Genomic DNA, 19,714 nt, shown 5'->3' with positions numbered 1-19,714 from the left:
AGACAGTATGTGGGCAGAATTTTTTTACCCTGAGGCTTCGTTTTTTTAAATGCTAAGTATTTCTTATCTGATTAAATTTCAATATAATTTTTCTGACATCTTGTCTTTGTGGCAAATGGGACGAATCATTTTTGACCTATATGAAGACAACGCTAAATTTTCTAAGGCTAGCCCTTTCGCTTTTCAGCCTCGTCGTGATTTTCTGAGAAAAGAACGTTATGATATTTTCAATTGTCTCTGATGCTTTAAAAAAGGTTATCTAAGACTCAAGTATATTATATTATCAAGATTTAAGTTACCAAATTGTGACAACCTTTTCTCAACATGAGCATAATGTTAATCAGAAATCTCATTTAGTTTATGCTCCCCGTGACATTCAATGCAAGGACTCCTGTCATTCATATCCTTCAACTGGCCCATAAGGAGCAAAGAAGCTTAATTTCAGCAATATACTTCAAATATACGTTTCGAGTTTATTTACATGGCTTACCTTTAAAGAAGAAATATTATCAACACAACAAAAAGTGCTCAATGCCAAGCAAAAAATAAAGCAGAGCTAATTACAGTATATCAAATATAGTTACAAGTCACCTGAAAACCTTTACAGCCTGTTTCACCCTCATGGAGGTTATCAGAAGTTTATTATTCAAATAGAATATGTCTTTGTCTTTGTCTTGATCTATTATCTTAATATCTTATTAAATCTTATTAAATTTTTTAATATTATCACACTTATCTTTATCTTGTCACTCTCCATTTATATTGTACCCTTTTGACAGAACAGCTTTTATGCTTTAGTACTATTGTCCGTTCATAGCATGGCCTACATATCTACAAGAATACAAAATTGCGATTGTTTTCGGCTTAATCGCCTAGTCGTTGATGTACATTCTATTTTAAGTTGAGCTGAAAATAGCTAAATGTCAAATTTATCGCACATTAAGCAAAATTACAATATTTTCTCGAGAAAAAAATGCTAAAATTTCACGAACTTCCGTTTCAGAATTAAAAAAAAACCGTGAAAGCGCAATTCATGACTGAAGGTTAATTAAGCTCTTTTTATTGCTTATCACATATTTTTGCTTTTAATTCACAACACGAATAGTTCAGATCGATGCAAGATTCAATTTAAACATAGGAGGACAACATGAGGCACATTGCAGCAAATTTGTAATTGTAAATAATGACAAATATATAAATAATAAATACATCAAATACAGTTGTTACTTTCTAAAACCTCTACAGCCTGTTTTACCATAAAAGTAAGATCATCAGAAGGTCCTTATTCAAATAGAATATTATTAATTCAAAATAGATTATTTTTATTGATTAATATTATTTATATTGTACTGTTCCGGCGGGTCAATTGCCCTCTTGATTATAATTGTGAAATTGTGATGAATTTTGTAAACGTTGGGTTTGCGTTGTTCCTGTGTTCTACGTGACGTGGCTTGCCTGACCACCAAGACATTTCACCTCTGATTGTCGCTTTTTTCCGCGTGCTGGGAGCCGTTGTTTCTGGACACCATTTGCCTTTATGTTGGGTTTCAGTATCGGTAAAGTAAGGTAGAGATATGCCTGGTCAACTCTGCGCTATGTTTGAAATTCAGCTTTTTATACCTACTCACTAAATCAATCCAGACTCAATAAATAAAAATACAAAAAACGATTGCAAGTATGGTTGAGGCAGGAAGAGGGATTGTAGGAAAGCAATGAGCGCCTACTATTGTAACCATGTATATTATTATAAAAAAAATATTATGATTATTCAAATAGATTTTCTGTTGAATAAGCACCTTCTGATGATCCCCCTTTTAGGGTGGAACAGGCTGTAGAGGTTTTAGAAAGTAATAACTATATTTGATGTAATTTGCTCTGCTTGGCTTTCTTGCTTGGCATTTAGCACTTTTTGTAGTATTAATTTAATAGTATTTGTTGTTTAAATAAGTTTTATTAAATTTTGTAAATAATTGTAAGTCAACACGTAGGTGTCATAATAATCTGTGCATATTTTACTTTTCGCAATCGTTGCTGGCATCACCAAATTGTGGCTTACACTTCCCGCTTCATTCACAAAGGTGCAATCTTGACACTGTTTGGTGCATTTTAAGATTACCTCAAGTATCCATATTCACTTTCAGTAGGCAATTATATTTCGTGCATTTGTTTTTTTTTTATTGACGTATAATTACATTTCTGGTGTAGTTTAGAAACAAATTGGTTCACCCTTATTTGACCAGGAATACGTAGTGAAGCATGTTTGGCTGATTGCTTGACAGTCAAAAGTGCAATGTGTAGACATACTCAAGTACAGTATAAATACGGCTTGAAAACTTGCTCCTGTTGGTTCAAATCCAATTTTTGATACAATCAATTTTCATTCTGGCGCTGTGTTGATTTTCTGACACAGATAAAAATGGCTTGCGTCAGTTACAGCGTGGACTCTTCAGAAATTAAAGAAGCCTGTTGGCATTCAGAAAACAGTTTTCATTGCACGAAAGATTGCTTCGTCATTGAAAGGAAGTTTTGAAATTGATCTACCAGCCATTATGCATATCAGTCTGTTCAGAATAATGTTTCATTAACATTGTCATTGGTTTGAGCTGTGTTGTTCCGATGTATTTTGAGCTTTATGAAGCTTAACATGTTATAAGTGAGAACTGGTTGGATTTCATGGCCATCTTATGTATTAACGTTTCATCACAGTATAGGTTTTACCATCAAGAGTTAAGGCTTTTATCTTTTTCTGCTCTCAGCTAATCTTTCCTGAAATCCGTTGGGCGTAAATGCACGAACAAAATTTGTTACCACAGTTGCCAAAGCTTCACGGTTAAGAATTCTTTAAAACGGTCTATTTTAAAGTAAAATTTCACATATTTCTATGAAAATGAATGGCCTGCATAAAACTAAAAGTTTATATTTCTTTAGTTTACATAGTTTACCTTTCCTTTAATCGCATATTTGTATATCTCAAACATAAATTGTTCAGGGAAGAAAACGGTTGAAAAGATTTTCCACCAACTTTGTAAACTATTTGTCATTACTGTGTGTCCATATACAAATCAGTGGCAAATCTTGATTTCGGATAAACGATGTTTGGCTACATTTTTAATCTGACATTAAGAGAGCATCATTTTTATCGATTCCAGTTTTGGTTTGGCTCCCAATGCACCACTCAATGTACCAACCATTCAACCCAACCAAAGCTTCGACGTGTCCCTTCCCCTTAACACACACGGAGCTGTACAAAGAATGGAGCCTCCCAACAACTTGCAGGTTTGTGTTGCTTGCTGCTACAACAGAAGATAAAAAACATTTCGATTTGAATTAGACTAACTTGTTTTTAAACGATCAAAGTATCAGTTTACGCACATTCACCAACAAAACGTTCTTTCCCACGTAGGTGATGACAACAGCACATTACGTCGTTTTCGACATTTATCTTTTTCCTTTCCGCTGTTTGGATTTCGACTTTTAACGAAATATGAAACAATGAGCATCATTTCCTTTCCGAGGCACGGCACTCGTGCCTTGCATGTTGACACAGCAAGTACCCAGTTTGAACGAGGCACTCCAATCGTGCGCTGCATTTCATGATTATCGCTTTAGTTGTCGAATGAAAAATCATGCCGAAATAAGAAAATTGATCGGATTTCGTGCGATTGAAGATTAATTATAAGTTTGTTTGTTTTAAAAATACGTGATTTAAATTATCGTATTTTTACTTGTATTCTTAAGATGGTAACTTAGAGCATGATAGGACAAGTATGTCTGTTGTATCTGTTGTTTTCAAATTGTTTCTAAATTTGAAACAAAATCAATCACTCAGTCAGTATACAAGAAATCTTACTACACGTAGATGCATGCACATGCAAAAAGAATGTATTGTTTTGAATGTGTTTCCAATGGAAAGTTTGTAAGTTATAGAGAAAGCCTTACAAAAGCATCATGCAACTGCAGGCACGAGGTTTCTATTTGGACTTACGATGGCAACCATTCCAATAAACAGAGACTTTTTCAATCTCGAATCGATTTCATATCCGCTCTCTGTTCACTTTGCCTGTTTTTCTCATGTTTTAATCTGTATTAACATTAGCGGCAGGTAATAGCTATGGTATCGTCGCTGTACATGATGAGTAGTGGGATAACAAATGCGTTGAAACCCTTTCTTTTGTTTTAGATCATTATCGTTTTAAATTGTCATCTCCAGAAGAAATCTTAATAGCTAATTTTGTTAGCTTCTAATCTAGAGGTTTATGTTTTAATGAAGATGTAGAAATTTTAAGAAAACGTGTTCAATTTCAAAGTTGCCAAATGTTTCCTAGTCTAAGTTTTATTAATCTCAAAACCACGACACGACATCTTCAAGCCATCACTGCACAGTGCACACCAAACCAAATCATCACATAAAACTGACCACCATTTGAAGTGCTGGTTTATGAGCAAGATCAGTGCGTCTTGAGTTCATGCGAGGTTTATACCACTGACGTGACTATGTTGACAACTTCTGAAGTTTGGCTTGGTATTTACATTCTTTTCATTGTTTCTTGATCACTGATTACGCATGTTTTGCAAACAGCGGTTGTCGCGCATTCTTGTATGGAAATGTGTTTTTGGCTATTTGGCAAATTAAAGTGTGTTTTTCGAAAATTTCGAGTCTTTTGCCCAAAAAACGTTTTTGCCTATGTTAATATGATTTAATTACATTTGAGCAGCATCCGTTGCTTAAGTCTTCACCAGGTCAAAAGTATTGTTGGAAATTTAGAAGTGTTTATTGCAGAAATACACTTTGTGTATGTAATGTTGATTCACATTTGGTTAGTGCTGGCTTTAGAAAAAACGTTTTCTCTATGAACGGTAATTTTGTCAAAGCGCAATGAAATTTGATGTCCGTTAAAATTCTTTGACTTGTTTTGTCAGTGCCCAGGTTTCTACAGATATCGCTGACAATTATGTATGAGTTTTTTTTTCTTTTATAGCTCATGGAATAGTTTCTTTGTACTGTTTATTGAAATTAGTTTCTTGTTTTCTTTCATCACTTGTTCTTCTTAGATAGGCCTATCATCTTATTCTTCTGCTCCGCAACAACTTGATAACACTCCAGACTGGAAAATTGGTCATTTTTATCATGGTTCAACGTCTGCAGACGTTGAATCAATGTAAAAATGACAGATTTTTCTGTCTGGAACCTGACTCTGACCCTGACTTATCTACGTTACTTTGACATCGAATGCAAACTGAATCTTCAGACTGTCCAGTGTCCACTCTTCACCTTTGGAAACCGCAGTTGCGTCAACAGTTTAATCCTCAATAGTTATGCAAGATTGATGTTTTCCAGCAACTTCAAAAATAAATGATTCAACATGAGTCAAAGTATTTTTCGTATTGTTGTTACCTTGGTGATATTGTATTTAAAAGGAAAGGTATCATAAAATATTCGTTTTATTATGATTTTTTTTAATTGTAACAGCGCCCCGAAGTGAAGTGAATAATTTTATTGTTTTTTTTTTCGGCGTTAATGCGCCCATGTGCGGCCACTTGTATTTAGTTTGACACGAAGCGCATTCTGTCTGGTTTCACCTCTTCATCAGCTTGGCGCTGGTGTATTGTCACACAGAATCCATAAGCCAGAATTCATCATCTTTTGCATCTAAACGTAACTTTTTTTTTCTTGATGCTATTTTGATATTTGATTTATACGGAGAATGATGGGAATTAACTGGATTGATGAGATCACCAATGAAGAAATGTGGAGACGCTCTGGGTGTACTCCTGGCGTCCTCATTAAAACTGTTACAAAACGGCAAATGACATTCATCGGGCACGTCTATCGTAAGCACGGAATTGAGCACTCTGTAATGATGGGGCGGCTTCCTGGTCAGAGGTACCGGGGGCGTCCACGTTTGGAAGATTTTAATAATCTTTTAACATGTACAAACCAGAATTTTTTAAATTTAATAAGAACAATGGACGATCGATCGTTGCGGAGAATCCCGGTAGCCGATGCCTTATTTATTCAGGCAAGGCCGATGATGACGATTTTATGATGCAAACAAACAAGCTTCGTTTCAAAGCTTTAACCTTAATTGTTCTAAATATTACTTTTTACCGAACAATTTTTATGCATCGATCAATTTAATTCAGAACTTTGGAAAAGTTCTTTTTTACCACCTAGTTGGTGGCCACTGGATACTTTGCCGTCATTGCACTGCGGTTTCGAATGCTTCAAACATAAGTAGTTTTTGAAAAACTAAAAGAGCTATATTCCGTAGTGGAAATAGCGGTCCACGCCTACCCCCTTATAAGGAATGCTGATGCTTCACATGCTGTTTAAATTGTTTTACTTGTTTCATTTGCTCTTATACTGTAATTCTTTTGTGATGTATTTAGTATAAATATTGTTCATGCTGTGTGTTTATCACAATGCAAAACCCCTGCGGCATGCAAGATGTCCACGTCATGATTATTTATTTATTGACTGTAGTTAAGCGATATGCGAGTTATTCTTGAACCACGTTAAATGATAAAAATCCAACTTGTGTGACTGTGTGTGTTTTCGAGGCAAGAAAACAACTCCATGCGGAATCATTCCAATCCGATCTTCTTGGAATTACCCTTCAATCTCATATCTGCAGCCAGGCAGAGTCCATCTCATTGTGTTTGCCGTTCAACACGAACTGTCGAAAAAGTATTTTTCTTAAGGTTATTTATCGGACAGACACTGTTTGTTTTACGACGGATTATTTTTCTGTTAATCTTATTACAGGTGGCAATCAAAAACAACATTGACGTAATGTATTTTTCTACTTTGATCCCACTGCATATAATGTTCCTCGAGGAAGGCGAGATGGGTAAGTTATGTTTGAGAAAAATGAACCATCGTCTTTAGGTTGAACCCATTACGGCTAATCCCATTAACGGGAATTTTTATTTGTTTTTGCGAAATGGGATAAAATAATCCATTGCGGACAATAAAGCTTAAATTAAGTGATGGTGATCAATATCTGGTGACTCGTACTTGACAATTGGAGAAACGTTATCTTCGCATGCCACGTTTATGTTGGTTCTGTGTACAAAAACGTCAAGCGAAGCAATCAACTGAATTACTTTTATGTTTTCATCAACTTCGATTGCGATAAGATTGTCCAACGTTAAATTTTGTTTTGATTTAAATCATTATTTATTGTTTTTTGTCAGATCGAAAAATCTTCCTCTCAACTTGGAAAGACATTCCAGAAGCCAACGAGAAATCTTTTACTTTTGACAACCTGGGGCTGATGCCTGGAGTGACAACAGGTTGGTTCTAGAACTGTTTACTGTTGATAACTTACAGAATGCTTTGCTTTTATATCGAATTTTGTGTGGCAAATCTGGGAGTTGTTGTCATAATTAGAAATCCTGATGAGGCCCGTCCTCGAACACACTTGCCCGCCCCTGGTCTGCATGAACACGATTGCACGGCTTTTACAAGTAGGCCAGATTGGCATCGCATGGGAATATTAAGACAACGAATTGAAATATGTTTGTTGAGAAGTTAACAATGTTTATTGTGGGTATTTTGATTTTATCAGCGATTTCTAAAGGCATTGTGTTATCCGTTTGGTCACCATGAAAAAAAGGCGGTTCGGGAAAGTTTTATCGCGTTTTTGTCAATAATATGGCACAGCTTTGGAATGTTACCCACGTGTTTTGTGTATACGGAGAACAATGTATCATTGTTCTACATCTACCATCGCTAAGTTGATCAAGTAGTTTTTTTTATATGTTTGCTGCATTTCAGACGCCATCTTGGAAAAGTTGCATACCAACAATGTGTTTATGATTGCCAAGCGTACAGTGGAAGGAAAAGAAATGGTTTATCTATCGCTGCAGCTTCCGAGAGAGATGTGGATTCTCATGGAACTTAAAGTCACGCCTGGAACTCCTATTGTCAGATATTCGGTAAATATATTTGTTTGTGTCCAATGTAAAATATTGTCATGTCGTCATTAATCCGAGCTGAAAAAAACACTGAACTACTGCAAGGCCAACTCGAGTGCCACTGTGTGTGATAAATCAAATAAAAAATTAAATGTGTCATTTTAGGCTAATCTTCTTACATTTATTTTATAGTCTAGGTACTCTTCAGCTTTTTATGAATTTTAAAGCATTTTTTTTATATCTTTCACAATTTCTTTTAGTCATTATTGACGCAGTCTTACATAAAACGCAATCGCATGTCATGGTTGGCACCAGTCACGTGACTAAGCAGTGAGAGCGTTTGTCCAACGCTCGAAAAGACGTCAGTTCCAAATCCTTTGAGTAGTGGCAGATTGTAAACAAATTTGGGGGGCACTAGAGTTTTAACAAAGCAAAATTGTATGAGAAAATGGACAACATAAAATTTTAAAAATTTAAGGTTAAATGTGTCAAACCCCTTTTTAATTAGTGAATTGAAGTATCTTGCATCCGGCTCGCTCGAATCATTCTATAGGAGGCCGGCTTGACTGGTCCCAAATTTGGGTGTATGTCAGCTTGACTGACCCCCATTTTATTGTTAGAATTTAAATACTTCCCGGAATGCTTTTAATGTATTTTCTTTGAACATTGTATGATCCAATTACCTTCATAATTTACATAAAAATTGTCATTATTACTGCTCGTAGACTAATTTCGCAGACTAATTCGTTTCTTGGCAACCATATAACAATTTTGTTACTTTCTAAAGTGAACTGCTGCAAATTTTACTGTACCGTACTATACTGTTTATGAAGTTGTACTGAAGAGGGTTTAATACCCGAAATCGCGATCTGCAACAAGATAATTTCAAGCTGGACCAGAAAAACTTTGAAAACTATTTATGCTGTAGTTGATCTAACATGGAAGTTTAACAAATAAATTCTTGTTTCTCTTTGAATTGACTTGTACTCTATAAAGTGGACGTTAATATGTTAAAGTATTCTACCTATTTTTTTCATAAAATTTTAAGTCTATAGAAGGAAATTTTTTGTTAAGAACCTTGGGGGAGTTTGCCCCCCAGCAACTGTTGAAACGTTTTTTACCTTGTTTTGCTCGATTTTTGAATATTTTGTGAGCCTTAATGTTTTTTTTTTTGTTTTTTTTTTACCTAAAATGCATACTTTGCGTTCTTAATCAAATCAGTCAAGTTATTTTTTATTTATTTTTTTATAAAAGATTGAATTATAAGATTTGGCTTAAAATTGTAGTCAAGTCTAAAATCATATTGTCATAACCACAAAAGGATTTTAATATATTTTAGACGAAAAGTTGCGGTGTTTTGCAGTCACAGTCTTTCAATAAAATTTCGAAAATTCGTCCGAGTTGGCTCTATATGCCCTTATAATATATACAATACAAGGCTCATTTAGCTTCATACTTTTGTACACACTGGAGTAGGTTCATTTAATTGTCATCTAGACTAGTGAACTGTGTTTATTTCGGAATATTGCTTTGCTTTTTCAGTCGAGACTCACAAAAAATGTATTCATTGCTGACAGCACGCGTACCCTATGCCGCCTTTGCCACTTGTTACGAGTAATTTAATGCGCTTGAGTGAGCGGGAAAATGTTGAAAAAAACGGGGAATAAATGTACTTTTTCCCGTTTTTTTGGGGGTGGGGGAGCAAAAGGCCTTCCCTGGTTCCGCTATCGCCACCGAGAGGACACAGTTGTTACTTCGCAAGGCAATGAAGCTGTACTTGAAAGTGAGCTGAAAGATCGGCTTCTTTTCCATCCACAGAAAAACTTGGTTTCATGCTATTCCGTATTCAGGACTCTTACGACATCTTGTGTATTTTCAGGTGGCATATAAATGCCGCCAGGTGGTGGTAACTCCGCTTGTACACTCTGCAATCGACGCCATTGTTCGAAATTGAGCGACCGCTGATGCATTGTCGTGGATTTCTCAGCTTTGCCAACTCGATTCAATTTTCATTTCGATTTTCCATGTCATCGTCGCATTGTGATCTACTTGTTGGAAAACAATTCAAGAAATTTGGATCACTCATGAAAACGCTGCACATATGTGGCTTGATATTCCCAGTGTATCATTTGAAACAGTTTTTTGGTTCACATGTGATGAAATGTTTCAATTTAAAAAAGGGGGTTTTAATGCCTGTTTGAAATATTAAAGCGTGAATTTATTTGTTTCTATTTACACTTAACTCACCGTCGTGTTTTCTCGTATTCACCCACTTTGTATATCTTTACAGTGCAATTTATGATAAATGGTTCATGGTTGGAAACAGGTAATATTTTGATGTTTTTCATGAACAAACATTTATTGGAATAAAAGATGTACATGGAACTAAATGGATACTATTAATCATACTTATTTTAACATTTTATAATAGTTTTTATGCAAAATGCCGAGATTTACTTGCTAAACTATGTTTTTTTTGTCCCAAATATGTTACATATGCCGCCAATTTATTGCATTTCGTTATAATTTCATCTTGTTTCATTCATTGCAAGTTAACGTTTCAACGACATTCTTAGCTTGCAGTTAATCGAATATTGTTGTAAGTTCGTCTATCGCAGTCTACATGCGGCTATCACAACATTTATAGAATACAAGATTTGTGTGTAATCACATCACTTGTGAAAATATTGTATTTTGTCAGTGAGTGTAATCCTTGAAGAAGACGTAGTTTTGCAACTCTGTTTTTACAAAGGGCTAGGGTGGCTGCCAAAGGGCAATTGTTTCCCTCTGAAATATTTCAAGTAAACAATTTACCTTCTGTTACTACAGCATCATTTAACAGAGTTTTACTATTGAGTTAGGCTGAAAGTACTCTCAAAATGAGCAATATTAAGGTACCTTTGGCGACTCGTTGTAGGGCTCATTGACATGTGCATTGTGCAATAACACTTATTTGCCCCTCCAAAAAACAATTTTTGCTAGCAATGCCCTAAGTTGTAAGTGAAGCTAGACTGCACTTTATTAGTGTGAGAGAACAACAATACTTTGTTGCTGACGGTAAACAACCACATTTATCAGTGTCAGTCATTTTTTAGTTTGTTTTAAAAAAATCCAGTCATTTACGATAATTTTTTTGCATTTTTAAAAACGGCAATTCTGACTTAAAAAGATCGTGCTTGATTGTATTGTATTGAGGAAATACAAAAACCATCACCGTCTTCGTAGGCTTAGTCTACCTCGAAATTGCCTAGGTTACATTGCAACTTTAAATCGCTTCAACGCAATGCTTCAAACTCATGCTAGGCTATGTAAAACATTTAAAAAAAGTGGTTGCTTATATCGCAAAACGAAAAGGGGCGGTAGAAAAATTATGTGAGGCCATATTTTGTGCTTCCTCACTCTGTGGGGCGTTTGTGACACCCCTTTATGAGGTGTCGTATGAACAGCCTCCCAAAAATAATAACCTTATTGAAGATCAGTCTACACTTTGCGTTATGTTTGGACGCCAGTAAATATTCCACGTAGATGAAAATACGATTGAAATTTGGAGACAGTCCTGAAACACAAAACTTCACTAACAATCTTATAAATTTTTTTATCTTCTTCGTTTTATTTCATTCTTCCCACGGATCTCTTCGGTACATCAATTCGCTTTGATATTTCGACAAATGAGAGTGGAATGGAGGACGCAGCAAAGTTTTCCTGTCAGACTGCGTAGTTTTGGATTCGACATAGTCGCGTTTCTCGCCATTGGAAAGACGTTCACGCTTCTCCAGGAAAAGACTTTCATCGTGAGGTCCTGCGTAAATCCCAGCAAGCTTTGCATTCTGAAAATAAAACAACACATGGACTTTGTCAAAAACAAAATGTGATTAAATTTCTTTAAAGAATTAGCTTACTTTGGATGCAATTAAAAGGACAACCTTTCATTTACAGAACTCGGTAATGAGTGGTTGAATCTTTAGTTGGAGGCAACCTGACCTCTGCAACTGCTGATATGAAGCGTTCAATTTGGAAATTTAAAAAACTTAAGCGAGTTGGAGCCGTTATTTTAAAAGTTATTTAATTCTAAAGATAGCCTATTTAGGCTACTGCTGCTATTGTCTGATATAAGAAAGCAAACTTTCAAGCGAGATTTTATGGTAAAAAACGAACTCTCAAAGGCGATTTAAATATGTGACAGATGATTGGTTGTATCAACCGTGGATGCATTGATACAATTTCACAATATTTAAAGAGTGTCGCTTTTGCACAAAAAATAATTTTGCGGCCTCAAAATTTGAGCTATTACACCGGACCTCATGCCGATGCATCAAAAAGCGGTTGAGCAATGTCTTTCTATACATGTTCCGAAATTCTACACCCAATTTAGCAAACTTGTTTAAATTTTTTTTTGCGTGAGTGCGCTTACAAGTGAAAATACTAACAAACTTTTTAATCGAATTATTGCTTATTCGGCTATCTTTTGTTTATCCTGTAGGAGGGTTTGGAGTTCACAAATATAGAGCGATGCTTCATTGCTTGAGCAGTTTTATTTCTGCAAAGCCAAACTTTTTGACCCAAACATTTGAAAGAAAAAAAGTGAATCTAAAGTCGCTTATGATCGGTATGCTGTTTTATTTGCGACTAACTACAGATGCACGAAACTCTGTCACTTGCAGTTGCGTAGGCTAGGCTATGTCAATTCTTGCCTGAATTAGACGTGAGCGATTTTTCATGTCAGTTTTCCACTCCGGCACGTAAAGTCTTGGTATCATCGGATGCAGCCTTGAAAATGTGGGAGTATGTTTGTGCATCAGCTTGCTCTGACTTCTGCAAAAAATATTTACATGTTGACATAGCCGTACGAGCCAGGGGGGCAGCCGCCCCCCCCTGTTGTTTCAAAACGTCGCGAATTTGGGCAAAATCTTGAAATTATTAGGGCAAAAATTGCTATATAAATAGCTACAAAATTGCTTGAATTAAGAAAAACTATAAATTAATATCTTTTACCTAACAAACTAAGTAGCCTACAGCCTCTTATTTACACAAGAAATGTGCCACAAAATTTTCATTTGGCACACCCGTATTGCTGTAGGCCTATTGTATTGCATGGTGATCAACCTGTAGTACGAAATGCATTTAACTAACTGCATCATGCCAATTTGGGCAGCCACCAAAATAAATACTTTTGTGAAACTGCCCAAATCAAAACGCAAAATTTGCTATATAGCTAATTTGGTTAATTTTCACAAATGCATCGTGTTGATTTGGGGAGCTGAAAACATGGAATTATCTGATGAAACTGTTTAGTCTGTTTATGCAACTGCCCAAATTAGCGTGAGGCGGTTTCCCCAAAATGAACAAATTCATTAATGTTTCCCGTTTACATAACTGTATCGTTTAGATTTGGGTAACAAAAAAATATGAAATTATCTGATCATAGTCTATTTATAAAACTGCCCAAATTGGCATGATGCAGTTGCCTCGGCATTAAAATTTACAAGTCTTTAATTTTTTCATAATATCCATAAATGCATTATCTTGATTTGGGCAACTACAAAATATGAATTTATATAAATCTGGTGAATAGCCTACTTTTATAAAACAATTCGGGTGGAGAGGTCACAGTACTTTTTCAACCATTAACGGACATAGCTAAGCAACACCACAACATTTAACAAAAACATGTTATAAGTTACCTGTTAAAAGTAATGTTAAGGTGTTGCTTAGCTTTGTTTGGTTACTTTTATAAAAGGTTCTGCTACTATTCGGCGAGTTCCCTATTCGGCGAGAGCCTTCTTCGGCGAGAGCCTTTTTCGGCGAGTTCCCTATTCGGCAATTTTTTGAAAATCCAACGACGCCTTCTGCAAATCCGATGATTGAATATTATTCAATATTCAGACATTGAATCAATGTAAATACGTACTGTTAGGCTAATTGGGTTCTTTGAATCCTACGTCACCGTCTGTATGCAAACTTAGAATAATATATTAGTTATTTTTGTCATCAAATTACCCAGCCTCTTTATATTTTTAGAAGCCTCACTTCATTTCAGCCTCACCTAGCCTCACTTATTTTTAGAAGTAGTGCTGCCAGACCTTTTTTTGTACTAAAATTCGTATCATCAAAACTACTTTAATTGATTGAACAAAGTTTATTTGAACAGAAGTAGTATGTCTGTGTTTTATTACATTTAATTATAATTTCTCTATTGTTATGTACTTTTTTCTGAATCCGCATGGTCACCCTGAGCCGATATCCTGCAATGTTTATTTTTCTGAATCTGTTATGACATCACAACTGAATATTTAAGTGGCGTTGTTTATTATTTGTGGTGTGTAAAACAATATTTGTTACTCCTACTTACCATGCCAAAGTGCAGAAGCATCGAGCAATGCACAAGCAAGGTATCTTCAAAGATGAATTCAGTTGTTCTATCTTGATTACTTTGGTAAGAAATTCTAGCTAGCTGGTGATCAGTGGCGTAGCCACTAGCCAGGGGGGAAGGGGGGTGGGTGTTGCAAAGAGCGAGTTTTGCCATTACCAAACATTCAAATATCTCAACCAGGAATCAGCAACAAGAAAACATAGAGAATTGTAGCTTTATTTCCGAAAAATGTCAAAGAAAACATGATCTTATCCTTTTGCTATGCCACCGGACAGCACCATTTTACAGGAATATTCATACACACATTTTAGTTGAAAATACTCTCAGAATGCACCAAATTCAAAGTAATTTTTCAAAATTTTCTGGGGGAGCCTCCTGCTGCTGGCTATCGCCATAAGCGAAACAAGCCGTCAAAAACCCCCCCTTTCAAAATTCCTGGCTACGCCAGTGGCGTAGCCAAGGGGGGGGGGGGTTTTGGGGGTTGCAAACCCCCCTTTGGCACGCGTGTGACGTCACGATATTGAGAATGATGCTTTCAGTCTAAAAAAAATTGCTTAATTTTAAACAAAATTGCATTAAAAGAGCAAGTTTTGCCAATACCAAACATCTCAGCCAGGAATTAGCAACAAGAAAACATACTGTAGAGACTTAGCTTGATTTCCGAAAAATGCCGAAGAAAACATGATCTTATCCTTTTGCTATGCCACCAGACACCACCATTTTACAGGAATATTCGTAACTACATTTTTGTTGAAAATGTTCTCAGAATGCACCAAATTCAAAGTAATTTTTCAAAATTTTATGGGGGAGGCCCCCCAGACCCCCCGCCGTTGGGCCGTCAAAACCCCCCCTTTAAAAATTCCTGGGCTACGCTACTGGGCTACGCCACTGCTGGTGATCTTGTTATGTTACTTTTTTACTGTTATCATGCACCGCATACATAACATTTGGGCAATTTCTATAAAAGCGTGCACATTTGGGCAAATTTACGTTCTGCCCCCCCAAAATGGTTTGGTCTCGTACGGCTATGCATGTTGATTATTATCTTTATTCTTGAATTGGAGAAATTTCTTTGAAATCTTGATTCAACTCGTTGGTAAAAAGCTGCTGTATTCAGCTTTGGATCACTGGCATGAAACTGTTTTCCAGACATTTGTGGGGCTAGGGCAGACATGGGCAAACTACGGCCCGCGGGCCAAATCCGGCCCGCCGGCTCTTGTATTCTGGCCCGCCGGATGTTATCGACATGTTGCAAGTTTTATTATTGTGAAGTTTCAATAGGAGGATTAGATACCTCTTGTCTCTAAATAGCGATACAATGTAGAATGTAGAGCATTATGATGTCACAGGTACATTTGTGCGTCGCTTGACGCAACAGTGCTTTCTGCTTTTAACCAGTAATGTCTCGTTCTGTTGCTCAACACAACAAACAGTTTACCAGCCTCTGGTAAACTGTTTGTTGTGTTGAGCAACAGAACGAGACTATAGATAAGAGACAGTCAACCGCTTCAAGTGGACAGTTTGCTGGGAGGTTCACTAAAAACAGAAAGTTTTATTAGTCAATTTAACCAGTAATGTACCATATTTCTTAGTTTAGTGTTTTTATCAACAGTTTCGTCAGTGTGGAATGCTAAGCGAAATAGACATTGCTAAGTTGTTAATAAATTATATTGTTAAAATGAGTGCAGCGAAGAAGCGTAAAGTCGATAGTGAGCGCAGAGTGTTCAAAAAGGAGTGGACGACGAAATACTTTTTTACCGAAGTGGGATCAACTGCGGTATGCCTTATTTGCCAAAAAAACGTTGCTGTTTTGAAAGAATACAACATCCGCCGCCATTTTGACACCAATCATGCAAACCATCATAGCAGCCTGTCAACTCAGCAAAGAAAGGACGTTTCTCAGAGATTAGTGGCAAATTTTCGGATTCAGCAAAGCACTCTTTTTCAGCAGAGTGCAGTTTCTGAGTCAATCACCAAGGCAAGTTTTTTACTGGCTTTCAAAATAGCACAAGCAAGCAAACCATTTTCCGATGGAGAATTTATCAAGCAGTGCATGGTAGAGACAGCAAGTCTCTTGTGTCCAGATGCAAAAAGCAAATATGAACAAATCAGTTTATCACGCAGAACTGTAACTCGCCGTATAGAACAAATTGATGAGCACTTAGCTAACGAGTTGAAAGGAAAAGCAGATTCTTTTGTATTTTATTCGTTAGCGCTGGACGAAAGTAATGACGTAAGAGACACGGCACAGCTTTTGATTTTCGTCAGAGGAATTAATGACAAGTTTGAGATAATAGAAGAACTTTTAGCAATGGAGTCGTTAAAAGGGACTACTCGAGGAGAGGACCTTTTTCTTAAAGTCACTAGTGTGATCGACAGGTTTAAATTACCATGGAACAAACTTACGAATGTCACCACTGATGGATCACCAAATTTGACAGGAAAAAATGTTGGACTGCTAAAAAGACTTCAAGATAAGATGAATGAGGAAAATGCTGGGGTGGATATAACTTTTTTGCACTGCATTATCCATCAGGAAGCCCTGTGTAAATCTGTACTGCAGCTCAATCATGTAGTGAAGGCAGTAGTAAAACTGATCAACTACATAAAAGGGAGAGGACTTCACCATCGCCAATTTATCAAGTTTCTTGAGGAAATTGATTCTGATCACCAGGACTTGCTTTATCATTCTCATGTGCGCTGGTTAAGCTTGGGTAAAGCATGTAAACGAGTCTGGAACCTTAAAGAGGCAATTACCTCATTTTTGAAGTCAATCGGGAAAGCTGATGAATTTCCTGAGCTGGAGGACAGAGATTGGCTCTGTGATTTTGCTTTTTCTGTCGATATATTAACACATATGAATGAGCTGAATGCAAAGCTGCAAGGGAAAGAACTCTTCGCTCACGATATGTACACAAGCGTTACGGCTTTCAAATCAAAATTGGCTTTATTCTCAGCACAAATGTCCAACAATTCTTTTGTTCATTTCCCCACATTACTGACGATGAAAGAAGCCCCTAAACATGCAAATAAATACAGCAAATCACTAAATGATTTGCACCACGAATTTTGCCGTAGATTTCTTGATTTCGAAAAACTCCAAAAACCATTTCAGATTATTTCGGCTCCACTTTCACAAGTCGCTGCAACAGCACCACAAGAACTGCAGTTGGAATTGATCGATCTTCAGAGTGACTACGTTTTAAAGGAGAAATTCGAAGCCCTGAAGCTAAATGAGTTTTACGCATCGCTAAGCAACACCAGATTTCCAGAAATTCGAAAGGTGGCACAAAAAATGCTGGTATTGTTTGGTTCCACATATATTTGTGAACAGACGTTCAGCTTGATGAATTTTAACAAATCTAGCCACAGGTCTCAGCTGAGTGATGCGCACCTCAAATCTATCCTGACTATCGCCACAACCAAAATGATGCCAAATTTCGATGCTTTGGCAAAAAATAAAGCTTGACAATCCTGTCAGACGTCGTATTTAAATTCGATTTTGTTTTTTGGTTGTATTTTTCAGTTATTTGTTAATTTAATCTTCCGTTTTTTTTGTCCCTTTGTTATTCGTGTGACAAACTATATGTAAGTGGCGGCTCGATCACTTGGCCCGCCAGTCTAAGAACAAAATAATTTTGGCCCCTAATTCAAAAAGTGTGCCCACCCCTGGGCTAGGGGCTACTTCGTCACATGCCCCTTTTTAAAGTACCGTAACAATAAAGAAATTTTACTTTGTTAAAGAGCTTTTCTGGTTCAAGTACAATGAATTAACCTTTTCCATGGGTGTAAGGGTGAGTTTTATTAAACCAGTAGCCCGTGGAGTATCAGCATTTTCTCGAGAAGGGGGGTATATTCAAAATGTTTTTTTCTAATCGAAACGAATAGAATAAACGCCCATTTACTAATAATTAATAACCAGTAAGTTATATTGTGTAAGATTAGCTTACCATCATACTTAGCTTGCATTGTGACGATAACTTTTTAGTTTGTATTAACTAGTTTAGCCTACTCATTTGAATAGATTTTGTATTAAAAACAAAAAAATGTGATATAACACTCTTGACGTCTCGTAGATGTTTTACGTACACGACGTAGCTAGCTTACTCAATCCAATGAACCACGCTTATTGAGTGTACGTTCAGTGGGGTACGCAGGATTTTCTTACTGGGGAAGGGGAGCGTTCGATATAATTTGAATTTTTTCTATCAAGAGTAGCCTAATGCTGCTTTGTAGTCTCACCAAGGTTTAAGGTAGCTGAGACTGTCTTTCTTTTCCTATTTTTAAGAGCCATCACTAAACATAGGAGCCCACTAGTTGACTTCAGAAGGGGGGAGATGGTGCTCACATGGCCCTGGCTATGATAGGCTACCGTAAAATTAGCTTCTTGAATAAACCCGTTGCCTCATTTTGTGAAGATCGATCAATAGACAGCAGTTCACCAGAAAAATAGCTTTTCTTTATCATAGGCATCTTTTGTTTCGTCATAGGCGTCGCTAGGTAGTTAAATAGTTGTTGGCCTTGCGCTTGCAGTGTTCTTATTTTTACAGAATTTGTTTATATACTGGGATTTTATGCCTACCTAGGAACAAAGTTAGGGAAATGAGCAATTTATAGAGATTTCTTGCCTTGGTTCGTTTGCCGCACTGATTAAATATACTGAAATCTGCTCAAATGCACTTAATTTTGTACATCTTGTTGAATTGATTCTTGAACCTTCCACATCAATTGTTACCCACCAATAGGGACTGTTATGCAGTGAACTTTGGACAGTAGTGGACTAGAACTGGAGTATTCCCAGTTGTCCTTAGCGACTTTTATGAAATATTTAGCATTTCTGACTTTTAAATTTCTTTTTGTTTATTAGCAGATTTAGGGAAGTTTAATGCAATTTAGGGAATTTAGAATAGCCTATCGATTTTGGGAATTTTACGCTTGAACTTGTGATAACACTGCTTGTGAAATGAAATCTGCAACTGAACAAAATAGTACAAACTACAAAACATCGCTTGTGATGGCAGCTGCTGCAAATTCTCACGTGCAGCGGAACCTAGCTTTGAAAAGCAACACGAAAAAAGGTAATTAAAGTCCATGCAAACTATGCTGAATATAGCCTACATTGTGAGAATGGATTAGGTTGCATTATTCTTAAATCTTCATCCTCGGAGTAATCCTGTCAAGTTTGCATGCTTTGGAAGGCTATAAATCGCTGGAATTAGTAAATCACAGGTGGATAGAGTAGACACAAAATGAGGGGAATTAGAGAACTAAAACTGGTAATTTCCTTAAGTTTGTCTGAATACAGTAAACCTTTTCTCTACAAAACTTTGTTTGACCATCACTCTCTCGTTTTCAGTGGGAAAACTTAACCAAATAACAGTTTTCGCTCAGGAAGGGTCAATATAAGATTTGCCAGTTCAGTTC

General features: G+C 36.5%; 3 protein-coding genes across 5 annotated transcripts in view; 2 read left to right on the top strand and 1 right to left on the bottom strand.

The window, feature by feature from the left end:
* The window catches only part of LOC145778137 (AP-1 complex subunit beta-1-like), a 59,051-nt gene extending 48,130 nt beyond the window's left edge, over positions 1-10,921 (top strand). The window contains exons 19-23 of the mRNA XM_082589564.1: positions 3,150-3,276; positions 6,767-6,851; positions 7,198-7,296; positions 7,781-7,941; positions 9,800-10,921. Of these exons, the coding sequence (XP_082445690.1) occupies positions 3,150-3,276; positions 6,767-6,851; positions 7,198-7,296; positions 7,781-7,941; positions 9,800-9,874 (547 nt within the window). The 3' untranslated portion in view covers positions 9,875-10,921. The remainder of the gene's footprint in view (positions 1-3,149; positions 3,277-6,766; positions 6,852-7,197; positions 7,297-7,780; positions 7,942-9,799) is intronic.
* A 169-nt stretch (positions 10,922-11,090) lies between these two features.
* Positions 11,091-19,714, bottom strand: part of LOC145778163 (sperm-associated microtubule inner protein 10-like) — a 12,706-nt gene continuing 4,082 nt past the window's right edge. The window contains exons 1-3 of one of the 3 annotated variants that reach the window (XM_082589605.1): positions 13,829-13,972; positions 12,612-12,732; positions 11,091-11,747 (exon numbers count right to left, since the gene is read on the bottom strand). In XM_082589605.1, the coding sequence (XP_082445731.1) occupies positions 11,535-11,747; positions 12,612-12,716 (318 nt within the window). In that variant the 5' untranslated portion in view covers positions 12,717-12,732; positions 13,829-13,972 and the 3' untranslated portion in view covers positions 11,091-11,534. Of the gene's footprint in view, positions 11,748-12,611; positions 12,733-13,601; positions 13,723-13,828; positions 13,973-19,714 lie in introns of those variants that run through there. The other 2 variants (XM_082589614.1, XM_082589598.1) reach the window with 2 other exon arrangements.
* The window catches only part of LOC145778155 (uncharacterized), a 20,541-nt gene continuing 19,988 nt past the window's right edge, over positions 19,162-19,714 (top strand). The window contains exon 1 of the mRNA XM_082589586.1: positions 19,162-19,368. Within this exon, the coding sequence (XP_082445712.1) occupies positions 19,254-19,368 (115 nt within the window). The 5' untranslated portion in view covers positions 19,162-19,253. The remainder of the gene's footprint in view (positions 19,369-19,714) is intronic.

The sequence above is a fragment of the Aplidium turbinatum genome, chromosome 1 (assembly GCF_918807975.1).
Source record: "Aplidium turbinatum chromosome 1, kaAplTurb1.1, whole genome shotgun sequence".
In the NCBI taxonomy this organism is placed as follows: domain Eukaryota; kingdom Metazoa; phylum Chordata; class Ascidiacea; order Aplousobranchia; family Polyclinidae; genus Aplidium; species Aplidium turbinatum.
This window is presented reverse-complemented; position numbering and strand designations above follow the sequence as displayed.